The 20,585-nt window shown below is 40.0% G+C and overlaps 1 protein-coding gene across 2 annotated transcripts in view; it reads right to left on the bottom strand.

The window, feature by feature from the left end:
* LOC127350906 (collagen alpha-1(XXIV) chain) overlaps window positions 1–20,273 on the bottom strand; it is an 88,529-nt gene extending 68,256 nt beyond the window's left edge. The window contains exons 1-3 of one of the 2 annotated variants that reach the window (XM_051377966.1): window positions 19,653–20,273; window positions 10,580–10,650; window positions 4,884–6,241 (exon numbers count right to left, since the gene is read on the bottom strand). In XM_051377966.1, coding sequence (XP_051233926.1) covers window positions 4,884–6,241; window positions 10,580–10,650; window positions 19,653–19,705 — 1,482 coding nt within the window. In that variant the 5' untranslated portion in view covers window positions 19,706–20,273. The remainder of the gene's footprint in view (window positions 1–4,883; window positions 6,242–10,579; window positions 10,651–19,652) is intronic. The other variant, XM_051377967.1, reaches the window with a different exon arrangement.
* Between the last annotated feature and the right edge of the window lie 312 nt (window positions 20,274–20,585).

Below are 20,585 nucleotides of genomic sequence, written 5' to 3'. Positions count from 1 at the left end.
ACATTTTCAAGATGAGACTGACACCACCAGCCTTTGGTCAGCCTATGAGGTTAACATAATCCTTCGTCATTCACGTAGCATGAAACATATGGAACAACTGCATGTAAGATGCAAGATGTGCAACATATTAAAGAGTTAAATTCCTGCTAAACTGCACCAAGTCCAATGTTTCTGAGAACTATATCTGAGAATTCTGTAAAAATGTGAATATACAAAGAGACTATTACCAACAATATTTAATAATAATCCACCGGCCATACAATACGAAAATACTGAGCCTTATCAGCCCTGTAAAAATCCATCCATCCATCCGTCTTACTATATGGCTTTTAAGTGGTTGAATGCCAAAGTCTGGTCAAAGAGAAAAAGCAAAACAAAGAGTTAAATTAAATCAAGTGGAAGGCTTAACTGATGTCATTATCTCACACATCTTTGAAACCAAATAAGGCAGCGGTAGAGCTCCAGACTTTTTACATTGGTAGCACTGATTCACTTTTTCCAGGGTTTCTGCAAGTTTCAACAGGTTAAATGTAAGACCCTTTAAGACCATTATGAATGCAGGTTAAGACCTATTGCACGTCCATACTGCCAAAAAGAGTAGGAGGGACAATGGTATTGGTTACACGTTGGTTTTGTTTTTTAGGCCTAGAATCGGATTATTGGATTTGAAGTCTTTTAAGACTTTATCAGACCCCTTCATTTAGGTGCACCCAATAACATATTTTAAGCATTACCTTTTTTGTCAGCTCCCAACAGCACACATTGGTAATTTCTGAACACATTATGTAAATGATTGTGAACAGGAATAAATGTTTTTCTTTCTTTAAATCACAGCCTCAATTAGCTAAAAAGTTCTAATGTGCAAATTGCTTGACAAAACGATTAAATACATCAAACTCAAGCACTTCCTGGGTCCTTACAAAATATTAGGGCAATAAAATGTCTTTTTACATTTGCGGGTTCTATTGAGGTATCTGAACAAAGCTTGAAAAAAATCTAATATCAGGTACACAGGTGCGACCATTAATAATTTTTAGTCGCCCTCTGCAGGCTTACTTACTTTGTTGGGTGTACTTGTGATGCTGTATTTTCATAACATTGAAGGTGTGAGACAAAATTCATAATTTTTAGCTACCCATTCCAAACTTTGGAATAGGATATCCTGCTATTCTATTCACTGCAAAATGTAAACACTGCCTTTGGTAGTAAAGAAAGTTTTTGTATTCCATCCATAACTCATGCTGCTTATAAATATAATTACTGTCAGACTATTTTTTCAAACAGCTCCTTAAAAAATGCCATGGCATGTCAGTTCTAATCTGAAGTGAAAACAGAGATCTCCATTACGAATTGTGTTGGTCTATTATGTATGATGAGAAAATGGCAAAGCAAATAAGATTGATCACTAAGGTTTTTCTCAAAGTTTCAGTTCACTGAAATATAATCACAAAGCTTAATAAACTTAATATTAGCAGAAATGAATGTAAATGAATTTACTTGAAATTAGAAATTGATTGAAGATTACACACTTGAACAGCAATCACCATAACTGGACAACATTAAGGAGCAGGAGCAGGAAATTTACTTTTGGTCAAGGAAGCGATTTATTCTTCAGGCTCTTCTGCTATTCTCCAGTGCAATCTCCCTTTAAAAAAAAACAATCCCACTACAATATTCAACATCATAGCATTGTATTTACTACTCTGAATTATTGCTATAGTAAGACATTATAATGGGGACCATCCTCATTCCCCATCAGAGCAGTAGATGGGCACAGAGGGAGATATGAATTAGAGCCCGACCGATATATCGGTCAGCCCATATTATGGGCTGATACTGGCCTATAATAGACATACTGGTATTACCATATATGTTATCCGATATGAAAACAGTTTTTTCTGGTACATAATACAGAATACATAAAAAAATGCTTGTGATAATATATTGGAGTCACTGCAAAGTTTATCCAGCAGAGTGCGCTGAGATTTACATTACTGTGGCCAGCAGCACTCAGCAATATCAGCTAGAATTCGTTGACAACGTTAAATTATTTAACATGTATAATTAAGTTAAATTAAATTAGTTTAAGAGCCTTCTGAGCGCCTTTGCACAATCATATCGGTGAGCATTAGTTCGCTATAACAGCGGCAATAAAATCTGTATCAGTATCAGTCTTAAAAATCCCATATTGGTCGGGCTCTAATATGAATAAAGAAACAGCTGTTTGTTCCTCTACACTCCCACACACATGGAAACTGTGAGCACACCACCGCCTTCGCCACAACAACAGGGCCTAAAGAAACCGAGGCATTCATGCAGTAAACTGATAATATTCATCTGTGAAGACAAGGGTCAACTCTTTCCCAATAGAGTCAAATGAAGAAGTCAATCTTCTGTAAAATTACAGGGTAGAATGAATCATCGTTTGAACTTGTTACATTGTGACCTTAACTTGAGCTGAATCACAATACCCCCTGCGTTGTAACCCAACATACGGTTATTAAGTAAGCTGTATGCTGAAGTAGCTTAGTAACAGACCATGTAACTGCTACATTACCAAGAGGGGAAATGCATTAAGGAGGTGATACCCTCCTTTTGAAGTGTACAGATTTACTCTGAAGCATTGCTATAATCACATATATATATATAACTGATTCAAACAGGTTAATAATTCCACAAACAAACAAAAAAGAACCACTGAAATGGTACATCTGGGGTTTTCCATGTAGAGGGCTCCAGCAATAAAAGCCAGGGTGGTCCAGGAAGAAAGGTTTGATCATGTTTTCACCCCACAACGACCTGTGCTGTCCAATTGAAGCGTGCAGTCTGGGTTAATTACTTTGCAACATGAACAGCATAACTGTTCTGTTTTTCCACACATAAAAATGATTGCTTTGACAACTACAGGATTGTAAAATTTGTCTCACAGTGTTTAGGCATCTGATAAGCCTTCAAACCCATTGATTTATTACTAAAACTTCTTCTTCTTCTAACTAGCACCTTGCCTTAGTTTTTTTTTTACACAATGCTATTGACAATCTGACCCACCAATTATTAATCAAATCCAGATATAGTTGAGATTATGAAATGATACTGAACTTGACATAAAGTTGGGCGATCATTTCTATTTTCATATGGTCAAATTGCGGATAACTGATATTGCCAATATGCAATCTGATCATCAGGGGAGGCAAAATAATTACATCACAGCCCAACAATGAAATGTCTGGACGGACATCTGGGTCAAGAAATGTAACAGCCACTAATGGTTAAAACTATAAACCAGCAAAAAAGGAACATCTACTGAGGGCAGAGGTAGTTTGATCTAGAGCCCAAAAGATACTAAAAGACAGTACACACCGCAGCCTGTTCACCCAATTTTATGAATTATTAATTAATTTTGCTATACACAAACACACACACACACACACACACACACACACACACACACACACACATATATACACACAACTAAAATACAACCTGAATTTCATAACACAGCCCTGTGTTGTAAAATGACCAAAGATTTCTTTGTATCCTTGCATGCATGCCACTGTACTGTCTAATTAGTAAGTCTAGTTTGCTGCAAAACTGTGAAACCAGATTGTTTTCAAGAATAAACTAAGAGCCAATGACACCGAGAGTGAGCCACTGACCCCTAGCCAACCCAGCATTCACAACATGCCTGCATCAAAGTGATCAGAATAGCCAAGACATACAAACAGTTTTAATATAACAGCTTAAATGAACAAACGTCCTGGCTAATTTGTCAATATTTTTGCCAAATTGTGGAAAAAGGCCTGTGGCTTAGACTGTGTCATGCTTATAATACTGCAGTAAGTGTGCGCTGGCTTTGAGATGTGAAGATAAGTTACAACAACTCAGCTCTGGCAAAGCTCTGCCCCACAGACCTGCAGGCACTTTATAGCTGAGGTAGTACTATGGAAACTTGTGGATGAATAGAGACATCTTGCATCATTGCATACAGCTCTAAGTTTAAACACATCGGATGGGACAATCAGACATATCCCGCTCACAGAGTTAGTAATAACAGTACCTGAAAATCTGAGCAACAAAAGCAGGTTCAGAGGCAAAGCTATCCTGACAATCTGCTTACATCATAAGGCTCGATCAGTGTTTCCCATTAATCACCTAGACTATGGCGTGCTGCCATGGTCTAATTTCCCCCGCCATAGTTTCATAACGAACCAAAAATATTTTTTTACTTTTGTCTGACATTGTGTTACTGGTTACTTCAGCAAACTCTCACTCTCACTCACATTACAAGTATCCCCAAGGATCCCCAGAGTAGGTGTGTGTGTGGCTTGTGTGGAAAAGAGTAACGTCCCAGAAGGAAAAAGCAAGGTGATTAAAGTAGTTAGAGGGTTAAGTAGTGAAATAAGTAATATATAATAAATAATTAGGTCTTTCAAATATTGTCCCCCGCCACAATTAAAACTGTCACCCTTTGGGAAACACTGTGGATGGACAGCTAATTTTCTTAGCCAGGATATACCTCCAACCTTCATATGAGTTATCCTCTCTAAAATAGGAACAAAAGTGGCTGGCAGTATTTCAGCAAGGGAATGGCGTGTTATTTTAACAACTTGTAGATACATGAAAAAAGAACAGTGCTTGGACATGCCATCACTTCTAAATCACTACGCCGCCCTGCCAAAATATTTTTTCATATATCCTGGGTGTATGTAGAAAGCCAAATTTTACATAGCATTCAAATAGTGGCCATAAATTAACTTTGATTGCCTTGTATTGGTGTTTTCCTCTTGATCATGTACAACAATGCACTGACTTGTGCCTCAACTTGAACACTGTTCCATAAACACTCACAGCTCTGCTTGTCATTCATAAATTCAGTCACTTACCGGAGGACCTGGCTCTCCTTTGGGCCCACGGAAACCATCTTCGTAGTCGTATAAGAAGTCTGGCTCTTCATATCCATAATCATATCCTCCAATGTCTACATCATCATAGCTGCCATCCAGATCATGCTGTTCTGAGGTGTCCACCTGATTCTCCCGGTACAAAGTGGTGCCATTAGCTCTCAGATGAGTCTCCACGAGCTGAGGAGTCTGTTCAGGTACATAGCGAGAGTCCTTGGTGTTGGTGATGGAGTTGTTCCTGAGTCCTTCCTTCACTCGACTTTGCCTAATTGGGTAATGTAGACCTGGGGTGGCATCTGGAGGCTGCAGGCTCCCAGAGCTGCTCTCTTCCTCTGTGCTGTTTTCAGACTGATCTGTGTCCACCTGCAGGCTCCTTCCTTTTGCCAACACATTTTTGGTAGTGGTGATAGTTGTGCTATAGGTGGTCAACGTGGGGCTGTCGGGCTGAAGCGAGGATATGGTGGCTTGGGAAAGAGGATCCAATGTGGAAATGTGGTTCTGGTCCCCCAGGTGAGGTTGTACTGATGGGCTCAGAGTTGAATACTGTGGGGCCAAACTCCCTGGGGACAGTTTTAAAGCTGCTGTGGCTTTTGTGGGGGTGTGATGTGTTGTTTCTACTCCAACAGGGGACTTTGTCAAGGGGTCAGAATTAGGGTCATTTGCCTCAATATCCAAACCAGAATTTGGCAAAGGCAATCGGTAAGTGTCGGCCAGCCGGCACTGTGTTTTAAGGTAGTTGCAGTAGTGCGCGGCAGCTTGGGCTGAGGGATAGATATCTAGTTGGCAGACTCGACCACTGAATGGTGCCGCTTTGGAGTTCATTCTCCCCAGAGTGAAAAGACCCCCAGAATCCCCCGGTGTCTGAGTTCTCCCCAGGGTCTGCTCCCGCTGCTGCACTGCCCCACAATCCGCATAGAAGGACACAGAGCGTGCACGAACACCAACAGCAAAAGGGTGCTGGCGCCCATCCTGCCAGTTGTAGTTGAAGTAGATGGGGGCTTTCTCGGCAGTATAAACCACCACTCTGCGTGGCAGCAGCTGAATGCCAAAACGCAGCCTGTCCCTGCTATCTTTGACACTAAAAAGAAAAGCATTGTTTGCTCGCCAGGAGCTTAGGCTAACCACAACAGAAAACTCCTCACCAATCTCCAGCGGGAACAGACTGCTTGCTGGAGCCTCATAGAGGGAGTTTGAGTCGAGTAATACCCCATATCGAGAAGCAGGAAGGTTTAAAGGAGAGGGAACAGTGGTGTGAGTAGTCGAAGTTGAGCTTGTCCTCTCGTCCGGAGTGTCTGTGCTGCTTTGAGCTGTAAGCCCCAATCGATAGAGGATATCCACTCCTGAAAGACAGAGGAGACAATGTTTTGGTTAACCTGCAGAGACTGGATCACTCAAGCCGGCAGGCTTAGAAAATTGACAATTTCTTTCAACAGGAATTCACCCAGATTAAATATGTGAAAATGTATTGGAATATAAAATGATGAGGCAGTCTTTATGGACTCAATCTTGGTACTTGCTGTGGATTTTGAGAAATGCACAATAGTTTGTATTGTAAAAATAGTGGTCATCAACTGAAGTCGTTACAAGACCCAGAATGGCAATGATATTAATAGAAATGTATGTAGACGAGCAGTCTAAGCTACAGTATTAAACCATGTCACTAAGTGCCAAGTTCAAGACCTACTGGGGACCTTTAACCTCTAACCTCTCTCTCTCTCTCTCTCTCTCTCTCCCTCCCTCCCTATGTTTCCTGTCGCTTCTGCTACTTTTGTACTTGAAAACTGATTTAAAAAACTTAATAAGGAGCACATATTGATAGTACATGTAATGAGACCTTTTAGCGTTTATAACCACAAACCAAAAAGGACAAGAATATCAACAGATTCTAATCATTTTGTAGTTGGAAAGCAACAAGATGTAATTGCTATGAATCATGCTTGTGTTTATATCTGATGAAAGAAATTGTTCTGCAAGTATCAAGTATTTGTAAAAATGTGATGCAATGACCAGAGATTTTCCTTTTTACGATTTACGGCATTTCACCTTTATTGAAGAGTTCACAACAGAGAGCAACCAGAAAAAAACAGGAGAGAAAGAGGGGGGATAATGTGGGACAATGGTCCCTAAAGTTACGATGTTGTGGTTACACACTACTGTCTTTCGTTAGCTCAATTGTATTTGTTCTCAATTGTCATTATTTGAGTTATTACAGAAGATAACATTGGATATCATTGTAGTTCTCACTGTTTACTGGTTTAATTAAAGTGTCAAACACACTTTATTAGCAGCCACTCTAATTTTAATTCAAGAGAGATACATCATTACTACAAATCTAGGACATTACATAATCTGTTCAAGTAAAACGACAAAGAAATAAAAGTCACTAGTCAAACATTGTACCCTTACAACAGTCTCGTGATGATGCGGTGACCCCTCCCTGTTTTTCTCTTGGAGTAAGTACCAGAAAGGCAGCTGTGGCCCAGATGAGTGGAGGCGACTAGAGAAGGATGGGGCCGAACTAGGATACAGGAAAGCAATCCGCACAGCCTTTTTGAATCAGTCGGCCAACAGAGATTCATGAGAGCAGCTTTCCTCCAAATGGTCCTGTCATTCTTTTTTCATGCCCACAGGTAATTCTTCAAAAGAATTTATGTGAACTTAAGTCTACTGACAGTGAGGCACAGCCAGGCAACAGCCTTTGGAGACAGAGGATATTCTGCGCAAGTTTTGGCTTTGAGTAAAGAGCAATGTGCTGGAGGGCCATGTGTCACATGTGTCACATATGTCAGTACTGAGCAGTGATAGTTCCATCAAAAAATAAATAAATTGTTAATATGACAAATGGGAACAAGAATACCTCACACATATTGTAACAGTAAATGTCAACTGCTTCACAAACTGGTTGGCCATTTTCGAAGCTGACCTGACCTACAACGCCAGTGACTGCGTGCATCTGAGTGTGTTAGCAGACCGAGGCAGAGGTGATATGGACTGCTAAGAATGGAGATGCTTTTTAAGCCTCTAATGTTTTGTTGTGAGATCTCAGGGGCAGTTTAGGTATTTTCATTGCTAATCCAGAGACACTACCTTCCTTTAAAGCAACGCCTCCTCTGTATTTGGCGAGGAAACTTTCAAAGAGGGGTTGGTTGATCTTGTATTACTGAAGGGGAACTGAATGCACTAACTTAAGCATTGATCTGCATCTCGCAAGGCTTTCAACTGCATGATTGTCTACATTTATTTATTTTCCATGTTAAAGAAGCTTTGAGAGGCTTGTGGGTTCACAACCATAAAGACTACAGACACTAAAAGACAAAGAAAAGCAAGAGATCAAAGAGATAAGCTTATTTCAGATGAGTTGCACATGTACAACCTTTGACCTTTCACCTTGGTCTGGGTTAAATATTGTTTAACAGCACTGATTCAAACAAAATGGATCAGTGTTGGTGCACCCTATTTAATGAATTGGCCAGACCTGCCCAATCACTATTCAATAATGTTACTTTAGAATACAATTTAAAAGTGTCAACTTATACTTAATAGGTTTTGTGTAGTTACAGCATCGTGTTACCTTTAACACCAAATTGGGATCAGTACGTCCCGACTATTGAAAAGATGGACACACAGAGCATCTTGCAGAACACTCAACATGCTGTTAGTTTCCAAATAAATTCACCAAACTCTTGGTTTATTTAAAACTTTTTCAAACCACAATGGATTATCTCAAAAATGCAATGGTGTCAAGCCTAAATCAGGCTGTTATTGAAGTTTCTGTTGTTGTTTATGTTGGAAAATCCTTTTCTTACATTTTAGAAATCCTATTTTTTAACATAACTTTAAATAGTAACTACGTGGCTATTGCAGAAATTGTCATGTCATCAAATGTATTGTAAAGCAAGACTAATATAGTAATACCGTGATAGTATATTTGCCCCTCAGGTTGACCAATGTCAGACAAATTCAGCACTTAGGGAAGGAGTACTTTTTGGGGAAAAGTCCACTAAAAAGACTTATTTCTGTTACAGTGCTTTGGAGGGAGGTAGGAAAAGAGAGCAAGACAGAGCCAGAGTGAGAAAGTGCGATAAACAGATTACAGTAGATCTTCCTGGATGTGGTATTTCAGGGCTTTTAGTCCTGCAGCCCAGGTAGGGAGACTATCTATCTGCAGCTGATCTAAGCACATACTGAGATGTCCTTGACATTCTTAGCCCGAGGTAATGTCAGCCCAGATTCCAATTAACCTGTCTCATATGTGAAGACAAGCTGCTCTAGCACTCTGTGTGCATTCCTCCTCCCCTCGTTATGATGGATTGATCCTGCTTGGAGTAAGCTCATCAACTATAGATATGTGGGGAGAAGACAATGCAAGATGGAAGAAGGAGAGGGAACCTTGAGGCTGTTTGCTTCTCCTATACAAGGGGCAGTAGAGAATTTCACATACATGTGGAGATGTGAACAAATATGTGAGGATTAAACATGAGGTCAACCTTAAATTAAGTGTGCATCTCTGGCTGTGGTCCAGTGTCACTCAAAAACAATATATGCTCTCAACAAATTCACAAATGCATACACTGATTTAACACATATTGTTTAGTTTTCTTTAGATTATTTTGACAGCATTCTTACTTGCTGAGTGAAGGCAAGTTCTTTCAAGGAAGTCACATCTGTAGAAATATGTCGGATTATACCTGAACTGTCCCAACAGCTATACAGACACTAAGTACTGACTCCACAGAGCCCTGGTGAAACAAACTACTCTGCTATCTATGATCAACTCCTAACTTCTGTCCTTCTCAGCTACAACTCCTCTCACCCTTGTTGCTTTGTTTAAAACAGATGGATATCACCTTATCCCCAGCATCTGCCCATTTGAGGCACAGTTGCCAATACATTTGAGATTTCCTCTTCCTCTTTGTGTGACTGATTGGTGTACTTTGCCAGAGTGCTCTTCTTAGCATGTACTTCATGTTGTGTTTGTATGGGACATATTTAGAGCCTTGTCTGATGGACCAGAGATGAGAGCCACTGAGAGGAAAAAAGATGGGTAGGTGGAGAGGCAACAATGGTTGCGAGGATATTTAGACTGCTTCTACATGCACGCTGTGGCCTGGAGAGCAAGAGCAGACATGTCGGAGCAAAGAAAAAGGAGCTCCTTTTTGCAACCACTGCCCCTACGCTTGCTCCAGTATGAAATATAAACCAATAACCAATAAAAATTCATGTTTGACCTGTTGTCTACGTGTTTTGTATTTTGGGTCTTGCCCTGAAAGACGTCTTTCCCAAAAAGGTAAAGGTACCAGTGTTCTCTTTTCACTGGCATGATTTTTATTAAAGGTAGTATGAGGCCAAATATGGATGAAGTGCTACATATTTAGTCAGGGACGTTACATCTCTGATTTTCTTATTTCATTAGAATGACATTAACAAAGAAACCTGTGCTAACACTATGTTAGTAAAACTATATTGAATTTGTTTACATAAACAATAGCAAATATACAGTATCACCTCTCCATTATTCATTCAAGCAGGATCACAAAAATCACTCACTAGTATTTCTACTTTGTCCATTATTAGAGAGAGAGTAGTTCACTTGTCACAAAGACAAAAAGTATAGAGAAAAGGCCTTATACTAATCTTAATGCTGACATTTAGTTGTCCATTAGAGTTCTGTTGTTTACCTTGAGCTATGTAGTCTTCTTCTCCAGGAAGTACTGCTGAGCATACTGACAGGAGCAGGATAAAGTTCCACCTAGAGAGACACACAAACACAAATTAATAACATATAGTTCATTTTAACAGCAACCTACTGGCACATAAAAATGGAGATAATGTAGGCAATCGAATCACCGATTAGATGAAGAACAATTCAAATCAAAATTCTGCTACACACGTGAGCGTTTCATCTACATATTCCTTTTAAGGAGCAGGTTGCAAGTCAGGGCAAAAACAATGAGAAACACACACATTATATGACAAATGGATGAAACCAAAGCAAATGTGAGGAAGAGAGGAATATGATAACTGTACACTTAGAGGAACAAGGCCAGAAATCCCTGCCTGGTCCTTCTGTGAGGCATAGATCATCATAAATGTCATTAATTGTTAGAAGTCTAGCCTTACCCTGCTTCCATATGGAGAATCAATCATCTATTTAGAGTAGAAAGCATATGCTGTCAATGGCAGGAAGCACATCCCCTGACTGATGTCAGTGACTTTTCTTTTAGTGGTCATTCTGACATGTCACGACAGGAAAAACCTTGATGTAATTAATAAAAATAATGATGATACATTTTTAATTTAGGGCCCTGGCACTGAAACAGCTAATTGATGCTAACGCTAATGGACTGCAGCTGTTATTAACGATATTACCAAACAAACATTACGCCTGTTTGCCAAAATGTCCACCGTGGGAATGGTCTGTAATTAAATCTGTTGCCTGTCACCACCTATAAACACACAGGCTAAACTGGGCCTTGTCGGAAACATGGTAAGGCTGTCGAGCTGGAATCCATTAACTTTAGCCAACCTTAACTTTTTGCTGAAGTGTTGGTAAACCAAAAGCTAATATAACTGTTGTACAAAGGCAAGATGTTGAAATGTTAGCCGTGGTGACATTCAAACTCAATCAAACATAAGTTAAGGTCAGTACAAGGGCTTTAGTAATCAATAGATTAGCTGATTAATCGAGTAGTCAAAAAACTACTTTTATAATTAATCGTTTATATGATTGTAAATTCAATTCCTTTGGGTTCAATCTGGGGTGGACACACTGGGCTCTGGGAACTTGTGATGTGCTTTTATTAGCAGGCTGTTTTCTTTTCATTTTGTAGCTGAAATAGTTAATTGATCAATCAGAAAAATAGACTAGATTAATTGATAACTGATAATTGATAATTGATAATAAGTTATTGTTACTTGCAGCCCTAGTCAATATTGGGTTGAAATAAGTAGTTGGGGAAAAAAAACCTGGGAGCCCCTTAAAAGGTAACCTGACTGCTCTGTTTACAAAGGCATTCAACATTGACATTTTTATGTCTGAAAATAAAGTCATGCAGGGAGCCTTTTTGTGTCATGTTTTATTGTTTCCAGACAATGATGGGCTTTGTCTCTAAGGGATAGTTGCTTATTAACAATTTAAATCTGTTCATGGAAGCATGCCTCAGCGAAGCTATAACCTCAAAGTCGGAGAAAGCCCAGCTAAGATTTAGAGAGAGAAGTGTCACGCTTGCCTTTTAAGATACATTTTTTCAACTGCACTTTGCCTCATTCCCAACGCCCTTCAGGATGGTTGTCAACCAGGCTTTTTGTGATAAACAGGAGACAATGATCTGTTTATATATTCTGAAAAGCCACAACTACCACATACATGATAACAGTGATACAGCTACAAACTGGGTGTTCATATATGAGCCATCTGAAAATGTCATCATGCTAATAACAGACAAAGGAAAAGCAGTACAACTTTGTGATACAACTGAAAGAAACATACGTTATTCCACTTATTTAAGATTTATTTTTTTATTTAAAACAGTACTAATTACACACTAAGATGTTTGAATCTATGTTACTTATGCTGCATATTGTGACCTTACTATATAATATATTCATGGAACTTGAGTCCTTTGACCCTCACTGACCCCACCTCTAGGTGGCACTGCCCACCACATAGCTAGAAGAGGTGCTTGTACAGTGCACCATCAGTAAAAGGCCAAAGAAATGTAAAGGGACTCAAAAGGAGTGTGTCCATCTTTCTTTTTCTGTCACGAATGCAGCAGCACTACTGTAAGTACACATAATTACCCAAGTTGTACAGACTGTATGGATGTTTGGTTTCTTAAACTCAGTTTAGCTGTAAAATAAAATATTTGAGATAGTCATGTCTACTAAAATACACAGAGTGTAAAGTAGGTTTTTACCTCAAGAGAGCGCACGCACACCGAGGCCAGGGATCACATAGACCACCTTGCACAACTGCCTCCACGTGTGTCAGTCTTTATTCCCACCGTTTTAAGATGAAATATTGTGTCTATACAGCAAAGATGTACCTTGTTATAGAGTCTCACCCTCCTTGCGGGTCTCCTTCCTATATGACGCTCAGTGCAAGTTCAATTAGGAAGAGAATCTTTATGCCTCAATCAATCACAGTTCTCTCTCATGTCTGTTCTCCTCTTCTCTGCTTCGTTCCAACCCTCCTCCACCACATTTACCTTCATTTCATCATATCCAGTGTCCAGGTTGAACTTATCAGAAGTCCACTCCTCATCACATCCAGATCTTCAGCCATTCTCTTCACCACTACCTCCAGTGTCAATAGTTCATCACAGGGTTTCCTATACTAATCACAGCTTCACCAACCCCTTCACATACGATCACAATGGGGTCTAATCGCCAAAGACTTTTCCCATTTCTCATCTTTGTTGTGAACTTGTCAAATAAATATATTCTCTCATTCAATATAAAGTATGTCCTGATTGAAATTTTGTGTAACATTTACTGACACTGTCAACTAGTAGAGATATGAAAACACAGAGTATGGAGCCGTGTTTCCAACAACCACAGAAAATGTGCCAGTTTTAGTTTATAGCGCACCACTAGCACACTGATACTAAAATTCTAACTAAAACAAAAACAATAACATAGTTTTAGATGTTTTTGTGCAGAATTGGGTCTTGTATACCACAGGTGAGTTTTTTTTCTTGCTCATGTTCTCCTCTGATGTCCAACTTCAAAATTAAGCCAGAAAAAAAATAAAACCATCAAACCCTAACTGAGAAATATAATAACTCTTTGGTACATTTTTAACTGAAAACTGAAATACAATCAGATTTTGCATTACACAAGGTCTAACTGTTACAGTTGTCAAATCAACATATTTTGCATCTACCATGTACAGCTTCAAAGCATACTCTATACATTCAAACCAAATCAATCACATCGACAGCCCTGTACATAGTAACAGCTGCTGACACAAGTTGAAGTGGCTTCTGGCAACTAGTGTGATGATTTTCAACACAATGTGGTGATAGTACAAAAGACATGCGGAGACAGTAGTCCTGCTATTTTAATATGCAGTTATATAAGACTACCAAGAAGAGTACTATCAATCACAGGCTGCTGTCGCACCTTAAGCCTTCAGGGATTGTTATGTGAGTGTGATGGCTCCATCATGGCCTGTGAGCACTAGATTAACCCAGCAAAGAGGCTACCAGTGTTTATGTGGCTGTGTTTGACAGAAAGTCACAGACAGGCAGCCATGTTTGTTTTCCCGAAAGCAATGTAGCCCTGCATACCCGAGCAAAAGAAAGGGAAAAAGAGAAAGAATGAAGGATGAGCCAACAAGGGAAAACAGAAAAGAAAAAGATGGACTCTACAAAGACCCACTATGAGCTGTGCCTGTCACCTGTTCCCCATCGGGAAAGTGGTGCGACATTCCACGGCCGGGAGCGCAGACTTATCCCCAAAGCAGGAAAAAGCAATAGAGGAAAACGGAGGAAGGAAAAGAATATGATTACAATCATTCATCTGTTGCGAGAGGATAAAACTGACATTTATAAAGCCAACGAGTAGCTGGTTCTGCTTAAAAGTTGGCAGGGTTTAAAAGTGGAGTAAAAAAAATAAATATATATAACACTTAACATTCCCTTTTGGAGTGTCAAGTGGGGCCATCTGATGCTGATTCAGACAGCTTTTTTCTCCCTGTCTGTCATACAGTTCAGGGCTATTTAAGGCATCCCTGAGGCTCTCCCACCAAACAGACACAGGTCATCTACAGCGACGTAAGTACAAGTGGTGGAAGTTTTCTAGCGCCTTAACTCAACCATTTGTCATCCTTCTGTCTCAGAATCAGATGGTGACATTTTTAAAGATTTTTATTTTGTTACAAAGAGTTGGACTCATATCCAGGACATAGTCTACACGCAGAGCCACCAGTTTAACTGTTTCTTTATTAAATCATGAAGTAAATCTCTGTCTAAGTGACAGCACACTATGACATGCTTTCCAGTCCTCGCAGTTAATGGAAAAGACTGCTGAAAGCAAGACAAAGCTCCCCAAACACTGCTCTGTTGACTAAGGGAAATACCACTATGTGGGGAGTGGGTGTCATGTCAAGACTATAAATAATCACAACTTAAAACTCCCCTCTCCAATGAATCATTCCAGAAGTAACAGATCTTGCCTTTCTCCCCTCAAAATTAGCTTGGATCCCTAACAATGGTTCATTCAACTGAGGAAAAGGCTGAGAGGCAGATGGAGAGTTCTCAATTTGACTTGGCAAATAGGAGCAAATTCACTTAAGTTCTGTTTACAGTCCTCATAAAGAAAGGGAAACAATTTTCTTAAGGTCATCATTGATGTCCATCAGGGGGTGACTTTGTGAGCAGTGACATTCACAGTATACTGTTTACATGTCTAATTTGGCAGGCCACTTACCAAATCCATTAGTAGCAACAAAGCATGCAAAGCTGTTAATCTACCCAAACAACCCTGAAATGTTTGACTTCTTGAGGGAATAAATGAAAAGGAAGGGATACCTGTGAAATTGCTGTTGATCTGTGCTGGGGGTAAGAAATCATGTATGCAAAGCTAATAGAAACAATTCTGTACTTTGGTGGAACAATTTTCTGATTTGTAAGAATATACTGGACTATCTAAACAAACCCTTTGACTGATGCGTCCCATTTCATCCCTTCTGTTGACTTTGAAAAGATTGTTTCTGCCTGAGGAATATCACAACAGTAGACGTAGTACTCTTTAGAAGTACTGCACAAGGAGTCATTATTCAGAAAATTGAGGTTTATACAGCTTAACCTTGGAGCTTTTCCCTAACCTCCACTGTTACATGCCCCCTTGGCAAAAATGTGGCTCCACTGAGCGCAAGATTTAAATGGAGTGTTTAAAACAGAGGACAGGCAATAACTTTTACATATAAACTGACACAGTGCTCTAACGAGCTATATTGAATGCTCATAATAGGAGTCACTGTGAATCCCAAAAAATTCCATACATCATATATACACTAGATCACTCATTTTAAAGCCGGATTGCACAACTTTGTATAAATGAACGTCAGTTACATTCAAGCCCTTGCTAAACGATTTCCTACAATGCTGACTAAGCTTTTCACCACCAGGTAAATCTCTCTGTATTTCACAGTATACTGGAGTTTTTAAGCAACATTCCCACACTGGCGTTCTGGTAGTGATGCGTTTTACATCAGCCAGCAATGATTGGTTTGCCAGAGCTGAAGGACGGAGCCGCTGTAGCAACAAACAATAGGCAACATCAACTAGGAGTATGGCGGAGGCTATGGGAGAAAAACCCAAGTAGAAAAGAAAAGTTTCTGAGTTCACACTATCAACAGTGTTTGTGTAATTACCCTCGCTGCCAGAAGGAGGAGACAAAAAGTCTGCACTGTAGGTTTAAGACCCAGCATCACACACAATCAATGAAAACATCTGAGCTGCTCGCTTATCGCGTGTTTTGTTTCTGCATGCTTCTCTTCTCAGTCTCAACCAACACATTTCTGAAGGTGAACAAGTAACTGATCCAGAGCCAATGTCTGTTGGAGTATCTGTTCCAACTGGCCGTGTTACAGCATTAGCACCTGTATCCTGATCATAATTACTTCATTATGGAAGCACTAAGTGTTCTTCCCAAGTCAAAATGGCCATCAGCAAAAATTAGCAGGTCAACAAGTTTCCAGGTTTCAATTGCCTACTTGATGTTCCTCTCAGGCCAAGGCTTGAAATACTTTCCAGATATGATGCATTTCCAAACAACCCCCCAGCAACAGATGAATAAAAATATAAATCTAAATATAATTTTCTAAGACCAGTATGTCATGTCCGGATGCTTCTTCTTTGACAAAGAGCCGAGCGTGGTGCATGTTTGTGCTCACTCAGAAGGGTGACAGGAGTCAAGAGGTCACTGCAGACCAGAGTAAAGATTGACTTAGTCCACAAGACAGCAAGCAGACAAAGGGCTGTGAGTAAACTTCCACTGGCCTTTATTGGTTTGCCCTTTTCCTGTTGCAGGGGGACCTGCAGATGTTAGGGGGGTTAAATACACTCACTCACACAGACCGGCCAAAATCCCTACAACCACTGGTTTGGGGTGTGGAGAAGGTGAGTATACTGCAGCAAGAAGGTGGGCAGGCTCTGGTCCCACTATGCATTTTTGTATGTTTCACAGCTGTGGTCATTAAAGGATTAGTTCATACAAATACCGACTAAAAGAAAAAACAACATATTTACTCCACCTCAGCAGTGCCTTGCCTATCAACAGACAACCCAGCGGATGTATTACATGCATGTTGCAATGTCCTTAAGCAGGTTTTGCAATTAAATTGTGGGAGAAAGTGAAAATAGCAAAAAAAAAATAGTTGCTAGTAGTAGTTGTAACGGTATTAATAATTAATTATAAACTCAAAGGCAGCCTACTCCAGTGAGAATAACATCGCTAGCAGTTTGGTGGTGTATGGCTCAATATTTTGAGCTGGTGACTGCTAGGATTGGTAAGATTCATAGGTAACTACAATGGTTGGTCAAATTTGCAGAAAGGTTGCAGTGATTGGACAGAATTGCAAGGTCACACAGAATTCACTGGAACTGGTTGAAGTTGCATTAATTGTTGCTATTTTATTGTCATATTGTCTTTTAAGCTTCTTTTATATAACCCGAATAGGATTCAACTGAGCCAATAACTTATAGGCCAAAAATCACCATCACAGTGTCAAAGTGAAAAGTCAAAATGTTATGTGATACAAAGTGACTCCTTGGCTAGAATGCAGCAAAAACAAAACAAAAGATGAGAGCCCATAGCCAAAGTAATTACACTTAGCATGGTGGTAGCCCCATAGCGAGCTACGGTCTCTGTACTTTATGTAATGAAAGAGCTGGACAGTAGTGGCATGTTACATACATACCTTGTATCCTCACAGTAGACTTGTTCCTTCCAGTCAAATAAGAAGAGTGTGTATATTGATATTTGCACCCTCATATAGATACAGTCTACCTGTAGTAACCTACTTTCAACAAGTCCTATGCCCCATTACCAATAGGGTACCATCAGCTTCCATTAATGTTCAGAATAACAGAGAAATCAAACACCTTAGCAACATTACACTAAACACACCTACCATTAAAGCACAGGGCACAACATAATCAATTAAAACTGTCATTGTGTGTCATCTTGTACAACAAATGTAAGAGCATTGTGGATTTAAGGCAGCCACAGGCACTAAACCTGGTTCTAAATATTACTTATAAACCAACCACTATGTCAATATACCAAAACAAAGTCGGCCTTATTAAAACATCAAACATTACATTTAATATTTTTATCAGCCATTGTTCCAGAGCTCGTCCTCCAGTGAACAAAATATTGTCCATCTCCACAAGTGTACAGTATGTGAGTCCCTGCAACTATACAGTCCAACCACTGCCAGCAATGGAGCAGCTATTCCTGCAACAGTGGGCGATTGTCTGGAGCTCAGGAGCCAGTTAACCACTGATGCATACACACCAGCTCTCCCAGTGAATTCAAGGGAGGGAGGCCACACTTGTTCTCAGTCAACTCAGTTCTCCCATAAGGCTCTCATTTTCACTCTCAAGGACAAGAAAATGGACCTCTTAGGATTTCAGATCCACTTTGTTTTCCATTGAGCAAACACTATCAGCAGAGAACAACAGAATGCATTGTGAGCTCAGCTCTTTTTAGATCATATCTAGACGGGATTCATAATAGAGTACAGACAACCTGGACTTACTTCTGATAGAAGAAAATACATTTCCTGTTAAGTAGCCTATGGAGGAGTGTACATTTCTGTCCACAGTCCCAGCTGAATGTAACAGGACAACAAAACCTGCATGCAGGATGTCAATAATAAACACTTCCATGAGGAATGTTTAGGTGTAAAGGCACTATATATATTTTCTTTTATTTAAAGCCCAAACACATTGACAGAATTTGATTCATTTTTAGTTGTTGACAGTTCCTCTGATGCTTATATCATCAAACAGCATAACAATGATTTATCACTGACATGCTGAATAAGCATCATTACTTCCAAGCCATTCTCATTCATCCTCTCTCTACATACTTGAGTGTTTATTTCCTGGCTTATCATAGCAATGTGAGTGAAAGATAAATAAAATGATGGGGGTTCAGCAGTGGGCCACATGGAATTCAGATTATAATGCTGCTGATCCCAGGCGGCATGTTCATATGCATATCATGTTCATATGGCGAATGCAAAGCCAACGTGTGCTCTCACTACTGCTACGTTATCAGCTACATCTATCAAGAACCAACCAAGAATAAAGTGTATGCATGGAAAAGAACAATTATCATTTGGGAATGGTTAGGATGGGAAGCAGAGTCCATATGTACAGCTGAACTGTTGTTTGTATGATTATTAAGCAGAAATAAGGAATATAAGTCAACAAAAACAAAAGTATCTAATTGAAAACATCCTAAGATGAAAAACAATAACCTTGAATTATTCTGATATCAAACTATATGTATGAATGAAAATACGTGACATTTGGGTGAAACTTGCAGCTTCAGGAACTATGTTTAGTCAATTGGCGTCCCAGTCAGGGAACGCAGCCAAAGACCCAGAACAGAAATAAGTCCCCCAGTTGCTTTTTTTTTTTTTTTTTGAATATCTGTTCTGGGAACAGTTTCAATGGTGCAAAAATGCATAGGTAGTCTAGCGTCTGTATACTATTTAACCAAATGCCCACTTACGTTGCTGCCGCGGAAACGTGTCCACTCCTTGTCCGTTGAGCTCCTAAATGCATTTGTATGCATTTGTCCAGGCAGCAGAGATCTGGGTGAAAACAGAATCACACTCAAGAGGATACCTGCTCATGGGCTAACCCTTTGGCAACAGCCAAAGGAAGCGTAAAGTGGACGTTGGAGTACAACCACCTCAGAATTTCCTCATCGTATTGCAATCCGGAGGAGAGATCTCTCCAACTCGTTCAAACCTGAGCTTCTCAGATCCCTTGCGCGCTGCGGCGCGCAGTGATCAGGCTATTTCTATCCAAAGTGGAGACGCGCAACAGTTGCATAGAAAAAAGTTGGCTTGGAGAGCGGCTACTAAGATTGTTGCAGTGTTAACTCGACTGCTGTGTGGGACACCGAGAATGAGAGCTCGGCTGCTTCTCTCAGAGTGGTCTCCAACACAACAGCAGATCCAGCTCTGCGCGGCTTTACCTCCAGGCGGTGGTTTCTGCTATGTGCCTTGACTTGCACTGATGCAAGGGGACCCGTCTTCACCCCAACACAGCTCCTACCAGCTGGTGGTGTTGGATTTCACCAGTTACAGACTCGTGACATCACGGATAGACTTTTGGCTTGTGTTCATCAATGCCCTTTGTCTCCTTTGACTACTGTATTAGCCTAAAGCCCGTACGACATTTATACTGTAGCCTATCTGGGCAGATGGCGTGTTCTGATTGTAAAAAAAAACAGCATAACCTTGCTTGCAAAGAAACAAACACGCACTCACTGACATACACACATAGAGTACACACCAAGCCAGAAATAATGCCAGAGAAAAATAGAAGAGATCAGCTGGTGCAGCCTGTTTGCTGACAAGTAAATCTGCCAGGTGCTGCAGCTCAAGGCACTGTTGTTCTGGCATTATGGCAATAGTATCTGTCATTCAGCGTTAGG

The sequence above is a fragment of the Dicentrarchus labrax genome, unplaced genomic scaffold (genome assembly GCF_905237075.1).
Source record: "Dicentrarchus labrax unplaced genomic scaffold, dlabrax2021, whole genome shotgun sequence".
NCBI classification, from domain to species: Eukaryota; Metazoa; Chordata; class Actinopteri; family Moronidae; genus Dicentrarchus; species Dicentrarchus labrax.
This window is presented reverse-complemented; position numbering and strand designations above follow the sequence as displayed.